Source organism: Bufo gargarizans, chromosome 11 (assembly GCF_014858855.1).
Source record: "Bufo gargarizans isolate SCDJY-AF-19 chromosome 11, ASM1485885v1, whole genome shotgun sequence".
Taxonomy (NCBI): Eukaryota; Metazoa; Chordata; class Amphibia; order Anura; family Bufonidae; genus Bufo; species Bufo gargarizans.
The window spans coordinates 96,929,050-96,950,453 of NC_058090.1; the positions used below are offsets into that span (position 1 = coordinate 96,929,050).

The 21,404-nt window shown below is 42.8% G+C and overlaps 1 protein-coding gene across 1 annotated transcript in view; it reads right to left on the bottom strand.

The window, feature by feature from the left end:
* NTRK1 (neurotrophic receptor tyrosine kinase 1) overlaps positions 1 to 21,404 on the bottom strand; it is a 67,465-nt gene that overhangs the window by 39,005 nt on the left and 7,056 nt on the right. Inside the window, exons 2-3 of the mRNA XM_044271428.1 lie at positions 3,048 to 3,122; positions 2,178 to 2,249 (exon numbers count right to left, since the gene is read on the bottom strand). Coding sequence (XP_044127363.1) covers positions 2,178 to 2,249; positions 3,048 to 3,122 — 147 coding nt within the window. The remainder of the gene's footprint in view (positions 1 to 2,177; positions 2,250 to 3,047; positions 3,123 to 21,404) is intronic.

Below are 21,404 nucleotides of genomic sequence, written 5' to 3' on the forward strand. Positions count from 1 at the left end.
GCCCTAAACCCACCCAATATGACATAAGGCTAGGGATGAGCGAATCAAAACATCCAAAGTCGATATGCATGAAACTTTGTTTCAATACTGTAAGGAATTAGAATGTATTGGCTCCGATGAACCAAAGTTATTACTTTGCGAAGTTTCGAGAGACTTTGCATAATAAGTTCATAAATTAATTTGTGCTGAAAAAAAAAAATTACCGAACTCGGGTTCGGTTCCAAGGTACCACTTGGAACCGAACCCAAGTTCGGTAAATGTTTTTTACAGTATAAATCAATTTCTGAAGTTATTATGCGAAGTCTCCAGAGACTTCGCAAAGTAATAACTTCGGCTCATCGGAGCCAATACATTCTAATACTGTACAGAGCGCTCGCTCCGTACAGTATTGAAACAAAGTTTTATGCGAATTGACTTCAGATGTTTCATCCGAAGTCGATTCGCTCATCCCTAGACATAACCTATCCTGGGGATTCCACCATCTCCATTGAAATCAATGAACTGTCCAGGTAATGCATGGACATGCAAGGTCTTCCAGAGTGAGTAGACACTCTTTGCAGCTCGTACTGAAAATAGGTTATCAAAACGAGACAATTCCTTTATTAACGTAATTACTTGGAACATACCAAATATTAGGGCTATGACCTCATTTAAACCCTAGAATGATGAACAATAGTTCCACCTTTACTAGGATGGATCTAGTAAATTCACTGGAGGATAAATATGGTGCCAAGGGATGAAGTATTGCCTACCTATGAAAATCATATTCCCATCAAACTTTAAAAAATAAAGAGCTTTTATTTTATTTAATTGCTTATTCAAATCACCTCATCGGTGAGAAGTCCATTAGTGGTGCAGTTCGTGCCAGCAACACTCTCCTGCAATTAGGAACGCTCCAGGAGAACACTTAATAACTTTGCAGAACAACAAAACAAGTGCTCAATAAGCCACATTATTAATGACAAGGCAAAATCAGCCTAACGAAGCAAAAAATCCTCTGAGAGCTCTACAGGAGATCATCGATGTAGGAAGTCGCATGGAAAACTGGGCACACGGGGGTCTTAAAATGATTTTACTTATGTAGCCTCCAAATGAACGCACCATATCTACAGTACAATGGAGAGGCCCCTTACCAGCTAAAAAAAACTGTCCCTACTGGAAGAAGTTCCCTTCCATAGGAGTCTATGCAGCTCCATGTGAGTCTACACAGTCTGTGTACGCCTGGAACAGAGGCAGAACTTCCATTTCCAAAAATTTTAATTTTTGAACCGAGTTAAGGGGTTGTCTGGTAAGGACAATTTGTCCACAAACTGAAAAACATGGCTGCTTGTTTCCAATGGAAGTAAGCTTTAATGGCAGACATAACCCATGGAGAGGTGCAGCACTGTTCCTGGAAGAAAGTAGCCATGTTTTCCTAATCCTGTGCAAGCCATAGGATTCCAACAGCAGGAACCTTCGGTGATCAGCCCTAATCAGTAGAGGAGCCCATTGCAAGTGTAAGATTTTCCTGCAGTGCCACCACAGGAAAAATTAAGAATTACATGGTTTTCCGTTAAATCTATGGGCTGTTTGGGAAGTCTATTCCAGGTCCTGTAGAATGAGAGGCCTTCTCATTATCCAATCTGGCTGCTAGGTGAAGGTCATGAGCAGGGAGCACCCCCTTCTATTAGGTCAGAATTTCCTATTTGAAAATAGATTTTCTGAACCAGGCAGCAGCATTTGGATCTCCCACATCATGAATTTAATTCATTATGTATCCATTCTTGGCATTCTAGGAGTCCATAAAAACCTTTCCCCAACAGTGTCTTCTACCTAACATGCATAATAGAAGGAGTTTGTCTTATAGTTTTCAGTTTCTACCCCCCTCCTGATTTTCGACTGGCCTCCGTTGTAGACATTCTTTGCTTCCTGCTGTGGGGCATGGGTGTAGTTTCAGCATGAAGCTCTAAACTTTAGTTCACAGCATGCAACACAGGAGGAGTGTTCTTCAGGGCGAACCACTCCCACCAACTTCAGCCTAGTAGACTCCATACATGTGCAATGAGCCAATGGCTCTGAATAATGTAGTCTGCGCATGCGCAAGGGGTGAGATCAGCGCCTGTGAGTATAGGTTACATCCCTTCCCAGACACAGATGATGTCCTGTACCAAAAAATATCAAATATGATATTCACTTACATGTGAGTCATTCGTGGATTCATGTGAAAAGCGTCTTCAGAAATGTACTTTAAGCCGGTGTTCGAAATGGTCCTGTGAGAAGAAAAGAGAGCAGTCTTAAAGGAAAGACCTCAGATTTTCTGTCTAGATTGCGTGCAGCTCAATCCTGTTCACTGTCTCTATGGTGAGTAGACTAAAAAAATTACACTATGACAAAATAAGGGAATTTTTACGGTTGCAAAAATTTAAAAGAACACTATCAGCAGGCTCAACTCTATTCAACCAGGCATACTGCCCAGTAGGGCTGATCCCGCTGATTCGGCTGATACCCATCTTGTGAAAATCGTTTATAGCAATCCATAGAAAAATACTTTTATCCTTTATACAAATGTGAGCTTTGGTGCACTGAGGGGGCGTGGTCAGCATGAGGCGCACTGAGAGATAAGCCCCGCCCCACAGTGCATTGAAGTACTCATTTACCCAAAGAGTAAGTAAGCCTTTTTCTCAGGAACTCTTTAACCGATTTTCACAAGACAGGTATCATTTTAATCAGCAGGATCAATCCTGCCAGGTAGCATGTCTGTTTTCATAGGGTTAAACATTCTGACAGGTGCTCTTAAATAAAAAATGAATGCAAGGAATGTAGAGTGGCTGATGATGAAATATGGGCCTTCATCCTCATCCTCTGTGAGGAAACCAGGGATGTTGGAGTGAACTTTGTCTTCACTCTGGCCCTAATTATGCTTGTTTCATTCCACCCTAGGCTCAAGGTCATGTCCCTTCTCCTCACACTTCCTGAACCATTTGTCTTACATTCCCCTTATGGCATCAAGAGACATGATGACAAGAAGAGTTAATGTCTCTACACAGAGCGTAGAGCTGAGTACTCACAGATTTTTCAGCTCTCTGAAGTTCTTCATGTCCATCTGAGTTAGGTTCAACAAGTCCTTCTGGTTTTCGATCACACTGTTGGAGAGGAGACAACTGTCAATCAAGATGTAAGGATTCCCCGAGGAAGAGCTTCTTGAAGCTTCAATGTCTACTTGACAATGTCACTGAAGATACTTAGATTGGGTCATTATATTGTAATGCTTCACTGGGCAAAATCCTTTGCCTCTTAGTGTGACCTCTACAGTCTCATGGACAATTAGAATCATTAGGCAAGAAGATCGTTACAAAAGATGCCCTCACAAAATATTCTGAAATCACATTGTGGTCTATTAGAGACTTCCTGGACCTAATAAAATATGTAGTCATATACAAATGTGGTTAAATGGTAAAAAAAAAAAAAAATATTCAGAAAAATTGTATTTTTTTTTTACTACTTTCATCTCTTGACCTTATATCTAGTTTCCTTAAAGTGGGGTTGTAAAAACATGGCTGTCATACCTGTGCACAGGTTGGCTGTGATATTTTAGTACACTCCATACAATTCAATTGGAGTTGAGCTGCACTACCAGACACAACCTGTGGACGCAGTCGGAAATTAGTTCTCCTGTCTGTTCTAGCAAATACATGCATTTCCCATAAATCAACATATCGGAAGCTTTTTTTTAGGACTCTGCATTCAAATGTTCCTCTCTCATTCCTCTTGGAGTGCATTTATTAATTTATTATTTTATATGGTGCTTCAGATATCAATTGATGTATAAAAATTGTCATCACTCACTGTGACTCTTAAATTTAAGTCCCAAATTAACTTATTGGTATGTGTTTGGAATGTGGGAGGAAAGTCACGCAAAGATAAAGAGGACGTAGAAACTCGATGCAGATGTTACCCATGGTCAAATTTGAACCCAGGACTCCAGCATTGAAAGGCCACTGGGTATATGACAAATGGATGATACCTTTCCCCTTTTCAATAGTTCCTACACACTCGACACTATCAGCACTGATTGGCACAGTGGTCAACTATGTTCTAAGAGGAATAACAGATGAATGGCATAACGCAAAGGTCTAAGAAACAACGTTTTCCAGAGTTATTATTTCATAGGGAATACATGTTGCTACACAAACAGAAATTCCAGAAAAGCTGCCCGGTCCTGTCCAAGTCTAAAATTCGACTAGGCCCACCTAGGTAGGTGCAACCGTCTTTTAGTTTCCACCATTTGTAACTGCTCATAGGGTACTGTTATCTTGGGCCCCTCCAACCACCTGGAGCCAGGCTTCCAACTTAGCTCATTAGGTTTTCAGCCGCAGGCTAAATGTAAATTGGCCAAGTCAAGATAATAAAAAAATTCAGCCTCTAGAGACTAGTTCCCAGTTGGATTTCCTAGTCTGAGGTAGGTGCAACTATCTTTTAGTTTCCACTATTTGTAACTGCTCATAAGGTACTGTTATCCTGGTCCCCTTCAACCACCTGGAGCCAGGTTTCCAACTTAGCTCACTAGGTTTCCAGCAGAAGGTTACATGTAAATTGGCCAAATCTAGATAATAAAATTTTTTCACCCTCTAGACTGGTTCCTGGTAAGATTTTTCAGTCTGAGGTAGGTGCGACTATCTTTCAATTTCCACTACTTTTAACTGCTTATGGAACACTGTTATTCTGGGCCCCTCCGACCACCTGGAGACAGGCCTCAAACTTAGTTCAATAGACTAAATATAAATTGGCCAGGTCTGAATAAAAAAAATTCCCAGCCTCTAGAGCAGGGGTCAGCAACCTCCGGCACTCCAGCTGTTGTGAAACTACAACACACAAGATGCTCCATTCACTTCAATGAGAGTTCTGAGAACTGCGAAGCAAGTGTTCATGCTAGGAGTTGTAGTTCCATTACAGCTGGAATGCCGCAGGTTGCTGATACCTGCTCTAGAGACTGCTTACCAGTCTGATTTTCCACTCACTGCTCATGGGATTATGTTATCATGGCCTTTCCAACCACCTGGAGTCAGGCCTGCAACTTAGCTCACTAGGCTTCCAGCATATGAGCATTGGCCTCAGGTTGGGTCCCCCATACATCCGGGCTATAAATCTGGGACTTTGATGTGCAAGAACTATTTCTGAAATGAAGACAGAGCACTGTGTCTTATAACTAGGCCACCCACTTACAAACTCCTCAGTAGTCTTGAGCTCCAGTGAAGACCACCTGAACTTTGGTTCTTCCCTTTGAGAGTTCACAGCTGCAAAATCATTGGCCAGTGGCTCAAACCTAAAATCCTTTGAAGGTTCCCAAGAGGATTCTTGTGCAATGACATTAATAAATAACCAGATTAGGAAGGGAATAATCCTGCTCGGCTGAGGCAGTAGTCTGGAGTCACATCTGGAGGAAGCACAGGTGTAGAGAATAGCCAAAAGGGACAGCCAGTTCTCAGATTAACTCTTCCCATTCTATTTGTGTAGATTCATCCACCCAAACCTTCCAAAATTCTATTTTTTTAAAATAAATTGACTTACATTTTTACACCCAGTCTATTAATTAGAGTTTGAAATATAGAAGATAGGAAGGGGGAGATGTGGGAGCTTGTTTTCATTCTCCTCCTCCACCAGCCACGTATCTGATTTCTCAAAAATTTAAATCAGGGTTCTAGATGGCATCACTATAAGATCCTGGAAGTTATTACAAATTTCAGTTGGATTTATGATGTCAAATGTTGACATTTTGGCCAGATTATTAGGAAGAAGTATGTAGGACCATGCCTACCATTCCCTAGACGTTAGATGGGTTGTCCTATGACTCCTCTGTATTAGCCTGAGTGGAGGGGAGCTAGCAAAGAGTATAGCTTACTCTGGTGGATCCATACTTACCAACATTTCTGTTGCTAAAGTCTGGGAATTTAAGCCCCACTCTGAGAAACACTCACTTCTGGATGGGGCTTACATAAGCTATTTTCAGCCTGGGATAGCCTGACCATCATGTCGGCTTCAATCTAAACAGGGGTTGTCATGATAAGATAACCTCTTTAAAAACAGATAACTAGGAAATATCTAGGAGAACCATATTAGTGCTGTTTTAATGTGTTCCTACTTATGGTCAAAAGCCCTAAAAAGAAAAATGAATGTGAATATAATACGTGCTGCAGCTCTGACGCAGACAGGACTTCATCTAATTTCACCAGTAAATTAGGAGATCAGATATTTCAGATGCCTAGATTATAAGGATCAGGGGACAGATTAACCAGGCGCACATTCTGTGTTCTTCTTGTTACATAAATTCAAAATGGGACACAAACGTCTTCAACATACAGTACAGTATACATATAAAAAAGGCATAAAATGATATTAACTTGTCTTCAGGTCCAAAAGCATAATTATACTAGCTGAAGACCATGTAATTAATATGGTCCAATGAGGTTGTGCAGAAAACTCATTGTACCACAATTCCCAGCATGCCCTTCCTTGACCTCACTGTTTGTGTATATGAAAAGACTGAGAAAGTAGACAGATGACATCGTTCCCAGACAGGTATTAAATTTCTCCGTCCCCCTCTTCTCCCTCCATCCCACCAATAACACCCACTAGTAAAGAGCGTGCTTTTAATGAAGTGGGTGTCCTCTTACAACATGAGGTCATCGCTCTTCATCTACAGAGTGGGCTTCTCCTATTATCACCTTCCATAAATGGCCTCCACCGTTGTATCAGATGAAGATGGAGAATGTACGACACACACGTAATCAGGGCAAACACTAAATTATTTCTTGATCTGTCAAAACAGTCACAACTGGATGCCAAGGAGGTGTGAACCCTGTGGATTTATGACCTCGATACATGTCCTCCATGCTAAGGTGCCACCATGACTCATAGGGATTGTTTCATGGGATACAGAATTTCCATGGAAAGAAAATTCTTACAAGGGCGGAATGTATAAACAGCATAAAAAATCCCTCTGTGTAACGACATAAAAAACGCTCTCGGAATGCAGATATTTTGGCAGGAAAGTCCCCAGACATAGAAAAGTTTATGTTTCCGGTATAATGGATGGCACATCCTAATGTTGATAGCAGAGATTTTCCTTAGTCCGTCTGCATCTCATGTGCCAACACGTCCACGAACTATGGGCCAAAATTGGCTGCTGTGGGCAATCGAATGGTGAAAATTTAGTAGGTCACATGCCAATCTACCCCAGCCAAAGCTAAGCTATGGCTTAATAGGGGGCACATCTCAGGCAGGTTCTTAAAGTGCAACACCTGTCACAAGGCACTTGTGGTGATTAGGACACTCAAGGAGGTACCCTTGGAACTGGGACATTTAAGGGTGCACATTTGTACATGGGGAACTTAAGGGGAAAGACTTGTGACTAATTACATAGGTATCTCTGGCTGACACTTAAAAATCATATGGGCATTTATTGGGCAGATAAGACTGGGGCCTTTATGTGAGCATCAAGAGTTCTTGTTGATGCACTTGGGCAATTTGAGGGTGCATGTGCTGTATTGATAAGGGACTTATGAGGCATCTGTGGCTGTGGCCCTTAAGAGGAATATATACCTAGGACACTTATCAGGGCATTTATGGGAGCATCTGTGGTTAGGGCACTTATGGGGGCATATCAATGGATGATCACTGAAAGGGGTTGCACATATGGCTAGGCACGTATGGGGAAAATAGGAGGATGGGGCATTAAATATATGGGTGGGGCAGGGATTTATTGGGCATCTATGTATAAGATCTTAACAAGGGATCGAGGCTTCTGTGGTGAGGGCACTTATGGCGGCATCTGAAGCTGGGGCACATCTGTTGATGATACACTTATGGGGGCATCTGTGGCTTGGGACACAGGTACTTATAAGTGACTTATGAGGCATCTTTGTAGACACTCGCCAAGGCAAAAGTGGCACTTTTGGAGCATCTTGGCTTATGCTGGCATCTGAAGCTGGGGCATCTATGGCAATTAAGAGGGTACATTGGGAATGATGCACTTAAATGGGTTAAACATATGACTGGGCACTTATGGAGGCATCTTTGGCTTAGACAGTTAACAAAGCATCAGTCACTTAAGTGGTTAGGGCACTTATGGGGGCATATTGATGAATGAGGCACATATATGGCTGGGGCCATTTATGGTGGAATCTGTGGCTTTCTCTAAATAAAAAACCATTTGGAAACGAGAAACAATTCCATTCTAAACTTTATTCATATATTCTCCACAGCAGCCATTAAACAAGTCCACGTCCTCCCGTTCGAGTTGAGTTTCAGCATACGATCACCTTATTATAAGTGATGTCCAATCAAATATTCATACATTAAACCCATGCCGGTTGTTTGCCGTGTCCTTGGCATCGCCTATATAGTATTTGCTCTTGAATCGTTTCCAGGTCTCAGGAGGGTTTATTAAGCACAATAGAGGGAAGTAATATTTGTTATGCTCAAGTCGAGTCGTCCATCTCTGGAGACCTGATGGATAATGTTAATTTACCCAGTGATGCAAAAAGCAGGGACTGGGTTCAAATCAGATCAACTCATGCAAGGTAATGTCACTTCTATCATCTCACCCCATGTGCTCCCTGCTCCCAGGAGTGATGTAGGCTGAGATTTCTGCAGATTCTTAAGGTGTACAATCACAGGGTGGCTATTAGAAGCAAGGGAACCCATAGATTCATGCCCATCAGGGTTCTACCAAAGTTGGGGGAGGCCCCTAGGTGATACTTACAAACACACCCAAAATGCCTGTTTTTGAGGTGAGAATTTCTCCACCCGGTTTGCAGAATTGTCCAGACAAAATTAGGACTGTTGGCAAGTAGTATGCCCTAGGTGGTGTAGTTGCCCCATTTGCCCTCTTTATAATTATTCATTAAGTTGAGGCTAAAGTTTATAGGATGGAAAGTGGGTTGCAACTTGTGTTGAGAGATTACAGAAATCCCCCACTGTGTAGTAATGAGGAGTAGGACACACATAGGTGATAATATCAGCCAATACCATTACAAACCACTAAGGTTTCCCCTCATAAAATCATTATGAGATGATCCCAGGGTCTGGAATTGATTTGCAGGCTCCTCTCCGCCCATTAGAGCAGACATGGACCAGAAATGTGACAATTAGCAGACCAATTTCTATTAAAACGTCGAACATTTAATTGCATTGTCAATATTCTTTAAATAACCATAAATCTGCCACAGGGTTTCACGGCTTGTATGATATTACCGTCTTCAGTGTCAAGGCAAAATGGGAGAAGATGGACATTTCACAAAGCCAAACCAAAGCTTAGGGCAATATTCTTCTGAGAGCACGTCTATGATGTGTGTAGCAATGACACCTGATCTAATTAACCTGACAGATTAGCGTGAGGTCATACAGCCTGGGCCAAGATAGCAGCCTATAAAATAGCCCCAAAAACCATCACAAGGCTTAGGGATATGCGATCTGAGTCCACAGGATATACCTGTATCTTCTGTTACTCTTGTAGGGGGTGCCACCTAGTCTAGCTGTATTACTGGAGCAAGACACCACAATGTTATTTGGGAACTGTACGATTCTATTATATGGGCACCACATCGTACACAATGAAAGGTTTTGCACAGGGCACTAACCCACCTATGGTCTGAATTATCAGATAACATTTATACTAGCAATGCTGGAATTCAGTGTTGGTCCGCCTTATCTGACTACAACTTACATCCTCCCATTGACTGTGCGAATATAGCATTAGATTCCTCAGCTTGTAGTCAAACCTAGGAAATAGTCGCTAAGGTGTATCTTCTCCAACTTGACCTCAGACCTTGAGGGCCACATGGAGTCACACAGAACTTTGCATGCCTCAGCATTACCAAATGGACCATGGATGAGCTTCATTAATCTCATTACATGATCACAGTGCTCCACGAGTGGACCTGAGGATCTTCTACTGGGCACCACCAGGTTGTGACTTAGTAATGAGATTGACACAGGGGACAACCATAATTCCTGTTGGAGTCATTTTTGGGAGGATATTCCACAGAGAACCTTCCAGTCTTAGAGGTTGTCCCCTCAGAATGTGTTTCTTTGGTGGGCCCATGGTAACCCCCTCCAACACTGAGGGCCTCATCTATCAAAACTGTCTAAAGGTACGTCCACGCAGGACGGAAATGGCAACAGAAAAAATCTATGAGGTATCCATAGCAAGATTTACATTTGTTATATACGGATTATTTGTGGATTTTGCTGCGGCTATGCATTGCACATATGTAAAATTTCCATACTGTGTATTGTCCGCCCGTAATGCAGCTGAAAATCCACAATTTATATACGTCCCATAGCAACCAATCAGAACTCAGCTTTCATTTTCACAGAGCAGTTTAGTAAATGAAAGCTGTGCTCTGATTGGTTGATATGGGCAATAAATACAGCCTGACGTTTTGACAGTCTTTGGTGCCCTTAGCAACCAATCAGAGCTCAGCTTTTATTTTTCCAGGGCACTTTACGAAATGAAAGCAATGCTCTAATTGGTTGCTATGAGCCTGGGCCTTAATACAGTGCATATAATATGCTTAACTTACAATTACCTGATAAATATTCATAACCTACTGAAGATACAATAATAATTCTTGTTATATCACTTGTATAAAAGAGCCTGATGTTGACGGCCAGGCTTTTGGTTGAGCGCTGTAGGCTCTTCCTGGGATAAAACCCTTTTAGGACTGAGCAGATTATCACTAATAGCCTCTAATGCAGCTGGGATTCGATTAGGAGCAATGATTAAACTTGGCCGTCCTTATTCGATGGCGCTCACAAGTCCCCGAGCTTCCTGGTGTAAATAGAATATTCCGCCGTATACCTTGTCCTACACATGTTCTGATCACATCTCCAGACTCCGTACATTCCCACAGTGCGGGTGTAACATTAAGCTCCCTGGCCTCCTCGTAATTCACAGCGGACTCAAGTAATGTAAGATTTTATTACAAAATAAGTACATTATACATGCAGAGAGCTCCCAGAATATTATATGAGACCCCCCCCCCCCACCTCCCCCGATCCAGGAAATATATGATGTTCTATCTCTGCTTCCTGCTCCCTCTGGTGATGTGCCATATAAATCATCATTGCCATGATATATGATCAAAATCACAGCCAAAATGCACACAGATCGTTGGGAATAACCTGTTCGGGCCGTGATTCTCAACTAAACTCCTAAAATGTATCTTTAATGGGTCAAAAATGATTCATTTCATAATATATCTTTTATGGGGTCAGAGCTCGGTTTCTATGATACAGAGCTGTAGGATTTATCAAGGGACGTATACCACTTTTCACGTAGCATTTTGCACATAAACTTTCCAATTTTACTCCGCTCTTGGGAAAAAGTTGGGTGGGGCTTAACGGGAAGCGGCGTGACCTCCCATGACCAAAAATATTTACAATAAGCCCTTCCAACTCTTCTCATATGGGTGAGACAATCACAATTTTGGGATCCTTAAAGGGTGCACTGGATGAGGGGATCATAAAATACAGGTCTGTTCAAAATGGTTGGACATGTGGACAAAGTAGGCACTGGCCTTGGCCAATTATAGGTCAATGGAGGTAAAATAATGGATGAGGTGGTCAAAAAAAAATTGTGATGGTCAAGAAGCAGAAGACTGAACAGTCTTTAACCAATTACAAGACCTAGAATAAGGAGAGTGGGGACAAGATGTAGGTTTTCAGACTAGATACTAGAGGCAGACCAGGACCTTTGGAGAGAGGGAGCCCGGCCATGGTCAGTTCTACCCTCTTTTCTACTTGGGTAGACAACCTGTGTAGCACTTCCTTCGCCAAAGGAACTGGTTAGTATAGAATTATCCAAAGACCATAGACAAACAATAGGTTTTTCTATCCCATGAGGCATAACCTTGGTACCATAACAGATGCCCATTTTGATCTTTGCTATAAGCCTCCTTCTGTTTTGGGTCTTGGGTCAAACCTATAAGGAACCCCATGGTGAAAGTTCTTCTATAAGCCCAGCCACTTCCTTATCTCCTCTAGCAGACATCGGCCTCAGTCAGATGTAATCAGCACTTACGACAGTGATGATAATGTACGTAATTAATTAGTCATTTTTATTTAGTCCTGCATTGTAGCTTCGGCTTGATATCATCAACCTTCCAGTCAATAAAGGTCTGGGAGATTAAAGAGGTTTTAAAACTCCATTACCCCCAACCTATAAATTAACTGAGATTATGATCTGTGACTGACTCTTTAATGATGCGCTATCTGCTCTGTAAAGCAGTAACTAATGGAAGCCATGCTGTTCTCCTGCAAATGTAATTGGTTAAAGACCTTGCCGTCTCTATCTTCTCAGACTCATGAAAGATCAAAGAGCCTGCGTCCTTCTTGTAATTAATAAAGAAACGTGGTACCAGAGCTGTTAACAGGGAAATCTATTCATTTATAGACCACAGGGAGAACAGGTGACGGTATAACATGCTGTCACTGACTGGATGAACTGGGGACACAAATCAGAGGGTTAATGATAGAAGGAGATCTATTGTACTGCCTGAGCCAAGATAAGCAGTTTTCACCATTTACCACTAGTTGACACCACTACAAGCTACACTCCAGACTCTTCTAAAAGCCTTCAATGAAACTGCAACACCATATTATCACTAGCAGGCAGTAGGCTAATGATCGAATGACAGCTTTATTGTACTGCCTGAGCCAAGATAGGCCGTTTTCACATTTGCCACTAGTTGACACCACAATCAGCTACATTTCAGACTTTTCAGACAGTCCACATTGAAACTGAATCATCATGTTATCACTAGCAGACAGAGGGTTAATTAAATGACAGATCTATTGTACTGCCTGAGCCAAGATAAGCAGTTTTCACCATTTACCACTAGTTGACACCACTACAAGCTACACTCCAGACATTTCTAAAAGCCTTCAATGAAACTGCAACACCATATTATCACTATGAGGCAGTGGGTTGATGATAGAATGACAGCTCTATTGTACTGCCTGAGCCAAGATAAACCGTTTTCACATTTGCCACTAGTTGACACCACTACAAGCAACACTAACTCTTCTAACACCCCACATTGAAAATGAATCATCTTATATTACAAGCTGTCATAGGGGCAATGCTAGAATAGAATGACAGGTCATTTGTACTGCCTGAACCAAGATAAGCAGTTTTCGCATATGCCATCTATTGGCTACACTCCAGACTCTTCTAAAAGTCCATATTGAAAGTTGATCATCTTATTTGAATAGCAGGCTGAGCGTTAATGATAGAATGACAGATCTATTGTACTGCCTGGGCCAAGATAAGCTGTTTTCACATCAGTTTTTAGGTTGACACCACAACAAACTTTGCCCCAGACTGTTCTAGAAGCCCTCAATGAAACTGAAACACTTTATTATCACTAGCAAGCACAAGGTTAATGATAGAATGACAGATCTATTATACTGCTTGAGCCAAGATAAGCAGTTTTCACGCTGGCAATTTTAAAGGGGATATTAAAGACATCTGACACAGAGTGATGTCTCTAACCATCTCCAGTGATAGATACCATCTGTAGACAGGAAGGGAAAGAGTTTTTTAAGGAACTAGTAACATCTGCAACTTACTACACCAAGGAAATAGTGTCTATAACACTAAAAGGAGTCTGCTTTCCTCTTGGGTATATAGGGGGGACTAAATATTTGCTGTATCCCATTTCCTCCTGGGTGGGACTAGTAAGAAAACAGGGTAAGATATCACGGGTTGGCCTGTGGTGGGTCAGTGCCCTGTGCAGTAGCTTCTGTTGACACCCCTTTACCATATAGTGCCCAAATAATGCAGTTATATTGGGGCTCAAATCAATAAACTTAGGAATAAGTCTGAATCCTGTACAGTTGGATCTCCATCGGATGAGGCATTGGTGGCACCATCTGAGTGACTAGGCCATCTGGGACCGTCATGCCTCCAAATTATATGTCCGGTGGAAACTCTCTCCGGGTCCGCACACCTAAGGTTGGTTCTGAGAGGGTTGGGAATGTACCAGATGGTCACCAGGGAGTGGACATTTGGAGTCTCCAGTGAGTGGTCACTCATTGGCTACAAAAGGTTTTGTTGAACCGATCTGGGCTTTTAAGGTGATATATGGTCCTGTCATGTTTTCTTCTTTTCAAGAAAAAAAATTGGGCGGATTGTATGTATTAAGGCCACATTACACGACAGGAAATCCTAAATTTCATTAGCATTGCTTGAGATGTAACTAGAGCACATTGCGGAGAATGCTCATTCCAGCTTTGAAAGCTTATAATGGATCTGCTGAGCTTAAACCTTTTATCATTTGTGTCAACCAAGTCATAAATCTTCCACTAAACTTGCTCTGACAATAGAGGGCGCTACAGGGAACCCCCAGTGAGGGATATGTTGTAGGTCTCTTCTACCTCTTGTCTCTGGGTTCTAACTATCAGTATTCACCAGTGCTGGCAGGAGACCCTGGTAAAACAGGAGCCCCCTCTTCATTCCATCCATTATTCCGCTGGCCTGTGGCTAATCGACAAATATATTTTTATTTGTAATTATTTGGACACCCATGAAATGATATGTGACAGCTGCACGTCAAGAGCCTTAGGGGTAGGCGCTGCACCTCGTTCCCTCCACTGCAGGGTCCATCTGATGAGCAGATAATGTGTACAGAACAGGAGAGGGGAGGACTCCACGTTGGTCATTAATGAGCTTCACCCCCAGGGGACGTCCATTAAATAATATAATGTTGGAGAAATGTGGCTGTGTATAGAAAATCAATACGGAGCTCTCCTGAGGATGGGGCCTGCAAGGTGGAAAGTGGAGCTGTCGACACCAACAAAGGACTTCACGGAACTGGAGCATGGCATAGGTTGAAGGGGAACACCATCCTGCTCTCCCCTTGTCAGGATATTTACATCTAGATAACTAGATGGATAGATATGAGATAGATAGATTAAAGTGGCCCTGGAACGAAAACTAAAAGTGTCTCCATGTTGTAGGGGAGTACAACACAAGTACGTGGGCCTACCAATACCAGTGTTGGACAAAATGTAGCCCAAGCTGAATGAAATACCACAGTGCAGCACAAAATACTGCCCAGAAGCTGCCCCTCTTATGTAGATGTTATCTTTCCTTATCTTCTCCATTCAGTCCAGACCACCATGATGACCTCTGAGGACTCACAGTTGAATTCAGGAAGGGATCTGCAGATGGCACCTGACCTTATTTAACACTGGGGGCATCAGATCTTTATAGACTTAGCTTAAGAGGAGACCCTGTAGGTCTATGGCCAGTCCACCCCTGGACTTCACCCTAGTGATCCTTATGGCACAGGACTCTGACTCCTCAGTGGAGATCTTGCTTCATTTTCAAAGGTATATAAATTAAGGGCAATTTTCTTAAGATTCTATATCTCACCAGATATAGAGTCACCCTCAAACATTCACCATCATCACCATGACAGGTTGGATCGCCGCCGGTCTGGTGTAGGGTCCCCGGTCACAGATGAATCTCTCCACACTGAGGCATTTCTATGTATAAACAACACACTCAACTTAAAAGCCCTGTAAAGTGATATGTCCCAATATGCAAGGCAGCAGTCGTGTGTCATCCCCCCAGCCCCCATATCACCACCATCATCCACCACCACTGCCTACACGCTCCATACACACATATATACTGTCCTTGGAAGAGACCACCAGCTCAGTACTGTGTGTGGGCAGTCTGATGGACGTTCCGGACCCGGACTTTTTTCTTCTCGGTGCCAATCACAGGCTCCCCTGGGGGAGAGGTAACCAAACTCCTGAGCTTTGTGGTCCTGTTAAAAGCCTTCAATCATCCTCACACGGTGATCCTGCTCAGAATTTAACCTTTTGCCGCTCCCTGTGGGTACAGTCAACACCTGGGTTTCAAAAATTCTGCATCTTATGAATAACCGGCCTGTAAGTGCTCAAATCTCCAGGAAAATCACAGACTGGGAGGACTGGTCTTCCCAGCTCTCCCCTGATGGGGGGGTGTAGTGCTCCATGGTTCTCCGAGACAGTATCACACATGATAGGCTTAGATACACCCCAGGCCAGCCACCTTATGTTGGATAATCCCGAGATATGCTTAGGTACTCAAACTCTACAACACTGTATAATATATACATTGTTACAACCAGGGGTCGAGTGGAGGGGGAACGCGTGGGAACGGCGTTCCTGCACTTTTTTCATGGCAGGAACGCCGTTCCCTTTCAAGCCTCAAGCCAGGAGAACGCGGCTGAAGCGCACTGTGCAGGGCAGGCTAAGCGGCTTCACAGCTGTCTGTGACTCCTCTCATGGCGCCCCGCCCCCTACTGACCTCATCTCCTTCACTTCTTCTGTCGGCCTAATATGCTGCGAGTATGTTCAGTCACTTCGCAGCTGACACATAGGAGATCATTTAGAAGTTCATCATTAAGAAAAGGTTGTCCCTGGGATTCGAACTCACGACCTCTACACATCAGAGGCAAGGCATTTACCCTCACAGCCATGAATGCTGTCTAGGTAGTTGCTTAAAAAAAAAAAAAAAAAAAAAAAAAAAAAAAATATAAGACTTCTACTTATATCTAGTGTACTGATACCTAGTGTACAACCATACACATGACAGCTGCCCACTGTGTATGGATGTAGCAGAGCTGGGTGTGTTGGGGCAGCTGTCATGTGTATGGTTGTACACTAGGTATCAGTACACTAGGTATAAGTAGAAGTCTTTTTTTTTTTTTTTAAGTAACTACCTAGACAGCTTTCATGGCTGTGGGGGTAAATGCCTTGCCTCTGATGTGTAGAGGTCATGAGTTCGAATCCCAGGAGAAACTTTTCTAAAAGTGTTTTTTTTTTTTTAAGACTCCTACTGATACCTAGTGTACTGATACCTAGTGTACAACCATACACATGACAGCTGCCCCAACACACCCAGCTCTGCTACATCCACACACAGTGGGCAAAGTTACCTACAGTAGAAGTCTTATATATTTTTTTTTAAGCAACTACCTAGACAGCATTCATGGCTGTGAGGGTAAATTCCTTGCCTCTGATGTGTAGGGGTCATGAGTTCGAATCCCATGACAAACTTTTCTAAAAGTTGTTTTTTTTTTTTTTTTTAAATACAGGACTGTTACTTTACTGCCACGGGGGAGGCGGGCTATTGGCGCCATGATACTGGCACATGAAGGGGGTAGGAGAGAGGAACTTGATACTGGCACATTAGGGGACAGGGGGAGAGGATGGCACTGTGATATTGTGTTTTGATCACAATGTGTACATTTGGCTCAGTCCGCAGCTACACAAATTACAGCGTGCTAGATTTTCTGTGCTTTTTTTTTTTTTTTTTGGAGGGGGGGGGGGTTGCAGTGGATCTTGGGTGAGTTCCCACACTTTTTTTCCCAGGACTTGACCCCTGGTTACAACAGATATGATAGGCTTAGATACACCAGCTCAGCAGATGGTATCACACACGATAGGCTTAGATACACCAGCTCAGCAGATGGTATCACACATGATAGGCTTAGATACACCAGCTCAGCAGATGATCTCACACATGATAGGCTCAGATAAAATGGCTCAGCAGATGGTATCCCATATGAGAAACTTAGATACGCAGCTCAGCAGACAGTACGACACTCGATAGGCTTAGATACACCAGCTCAGCAGACAGTATGACACACGATAGGCTTAGATACACCAGCTCAGCAGTTGATATCTCACATGATAGGCTCAGATAAAATGGCTCAGCAGATGGTATCCCATATGAGAGACTTAGATACGCAGCTCAGCAGACAGTACGACACACGATAGGCCTGGATACACTAGCGCAGAACACAAAAATGCATATGATAAGCTTGGATACACCACTTGCAAACTGTACAACCCATAAACGCCAGCCTTATTTGTGATGGTGCCCCTTCTATTGTCCTATATACCGTCATACCATGTGCAACCAATCATACCAGAAGTGCCACACAGTATGGGGCCCAAATAACAGCGCCATACCATGGCTATATAATGCACCCATAGAGTAGCTTAAATAATGCTGCTATACTATGTTGTCACCACCGTACACTTAATAACTTACATGATGTACAATACCCATCATTGTAAACACCATAATATAGTGACCAGATAACAGCGCCGTATAATGCTTCCATATAGCAGCCTTAATAATAGTCACCTCTGTACACTACAGAAGTCACTTGATGTACCGTAGCTATGCTGGTAAACACCGTAATACAGTGCTCAAATAATACCAACATATAGTGACCAAATAGTGGCACCGTACATACCGTGATCTAATAAATAATACCGCTATGCAATTCATATTAAGATTCTCTCGTCAGTTACCAGACGATCTGTGGCCCCCACAGATGCTGTGCCATTTGTGACCGCACGGACTGCTCACGCCCGGTGGTACCGTCATCTGGTGGAGCTCCCTATCCCTCCGGAGAGACGCCGCTATAGTCTGAAATGAATTACAGAGGCATTTAAGCTCACAGCTACGGTACAACACGTACAGACAGGGGACGGCCAGCACTTTCCTTACTGGGCAGTCTAATGGCGGAGTAACGGTTTGGGGAACTACCTTTAGGAAATACTTGAATTTCTTTTTTTTTTTTAAGACTCCTACTGATACCTAGTGTACTGATACCTAGTGTACAACCATACACATGACAGCTGCCCCAACACACCCAGCTCTGCTACATCCACACACAGTGGGCAAAGTTACCTACAGTAGAAGTCTTATATATTTTTTTTTAAGCAACTACCTAGACAGCATTCATGGCTGTGAGGGTAAATTCCTTGCCTCTGATGTGTAGGGGTCATGAGTTCGAATCCCATGACAAACTTTTCTAAAAGTGTTTTTTTTTTTTTTTTTAAATACAGGACTGTTACTTTACTGCCACGGGGGAGGCGGGCTATTGGCGCCATGATACTGGCACATGAAGGGGGTAGGAGAGAGGAACTTGATACTGGCACATTAGGGGACAGGGGGAGAGGATGGCACTGTGATATTGTGTTTTGATCACAATGTGTACATTTGGCTCAGTCCGCAGCTACACAAATTACAGCGTGCTAGATTTTCTGTGCTTTTTTTTTTTTTTTTTGGAGGGGGGGGGGGTTGCAGTGGATCTTGGGTGAGTTCCCACACTTTTTTTCCCAGGACTTGACCCCTGGTTACAACAGATATGATAGGCTTAGATACACCAGCTCAGCAGATGGTATCACACACGATAGGCTTAGATACACCAGCTCAGCAGATGGTATCACACATGATAGGCTTAGATACACCAGCTCAGCAGATGATCTCACACATGATAGGCTCAGATAAAATGGCTCAGCAGATGGTATCCCATATGAGAAACTTAGATACGCAGCTCAGCAGACAGTACGACACTCGATAGGCTTAGATACACCAGCTCAGCAGACAGTATGACACACGATAGGCTTAGATACACCAGCTCAGCAGTTGATATCTCACATGATAGGCTCAGATAAAATGGCTCAGCAGATGGTATCCCATATGAGAGACTTAGATACGCAGCTCAGCAGACAGTACGACACACGATAGGCCTGGATACACTAGCGCAGAACACAAAAATGCATATGATAAGCTTGGATACACCACTTGCAAACTGTACAACCCATAAACGCCAGCCTTATTTGTGATGGTGCCCCTTCTATTGTCCTATATACCGTCATACCATGTGCAACCAATCATACCAGAAGTGCCACACAGTATGGGGCCCAAATAACAGCGCCATACCATGGCTATATAATGCACCCATAGAGTAGCTTAAATAATGCTGCTATACTATGTTGTCACCACCGTACACTTCATAACTTACATGATGTACAATACCCATCATTGTAAACACCATAATATAGTGACCAGATAACAGCGCCATATAATGCTTCCATATAGCAGCCTTAATAATAGTCACCTCTGTACACTACAGAAGTCACTTGATGTACCGTAGCTATGGTGGTAAACACCGTAATACAGTGCTCAAATAATACCAACATATAGTGACCAAATAGTGGCACCGTACATACCGTGATCTAATAAATAATACCGCTATGCAATTCATATTAAGATTCTCTCGTCAGTTACCAGACGATCTGTGGCCCCCACAGATGCTGTGCCATTTGTGACCGCACGGACTGCTCACGCCCGGTGGTACCGTCATCTGGTGGAGCTCCCCTTTACTGGCCGTCAGTGAGGTGTTAGCGGACCTCCTAGTACATTTATTTTCTATCCCTCCGGACAGACGCCGCTATAGTCTGAAATGAATTACAGAGGCATTTAAGCTCACAGCTACGGTACAACACGTACAGACAGGGAACGGCCAGCACTTTCCTTACTGGGCAGTCTAATGGCGGAGTAACGGTTTGGGGAACTACCTTTAGGAAATACTTGAATTTCTTTTTTTTTACTCTGAATTGTTATGTCCCTCTGTTATTCCTCCTAGAAATATAGGAATAATTGACCGCTGTGTTCGCAGTCACACACAAAAAAAATCTGAAAAAAAAAAGATGGCAAACTAGGCAACTGTACAGGGCCTCATGTTTTAGGTTCTAAGGAGTAGTCTGAATTTACCACTGACCACTTCACTGCCCTAGACCACCAAGGAATAAAAGTCTGGGAATGCAATTCAGGTAGCTGTGGCCCGAGTGCTTCAGAGTAACAGCGATACCTCCTGAGCCCGCCATACACATGCACGCCCAGCTCCGCCAAGTGGACATGTCTTCTGAATGGGGCATAGAATCCGCTGCCCGATACCTCTGGGGGTGACTTCTCTCCCTTGATGTCCATGGATCGGGCATGTAGAAATCCAATAGAACATCTGCCATGGGAAATGTCGGGCACTCCATGCATAACAGATGATTGGCTGGCGCCTCCAAAATCGTCAGATTTGGAAAACTTAAAGGTGTATGGTCCGCTTTAGACCGCAAGGGATTTTATAACTGCCCTCTCACTGCCCTAGACCACCGGGGATGTTACAGTGACAAGATGTATTATCCAAATCATAGATATCTCATGAAAAAGGTGGTTGATGCATTAGCGGCTTCATTGCCCTTCACTGGAACAGATCTCAGCTCACAGACAACCATTATACTAAGATAGATAGATAGATAGATAGATAGATAGATAGATAGATAGATAGATAGATAGATAGATAGATATGAGATATGAGATAGATAGATATGAGATAGATAGATATGAGATAGATAGATAGATAGATAGATAGATAGATAGATATGAGATAGATAGATAGATAGATAGATATGAGATAGATAGATAGATATGAGATAGATAGATAGAGATATGAGATAGATAGATAGATATGAGATAGATAGATAGATATGATAGATAGATAGATATAGAT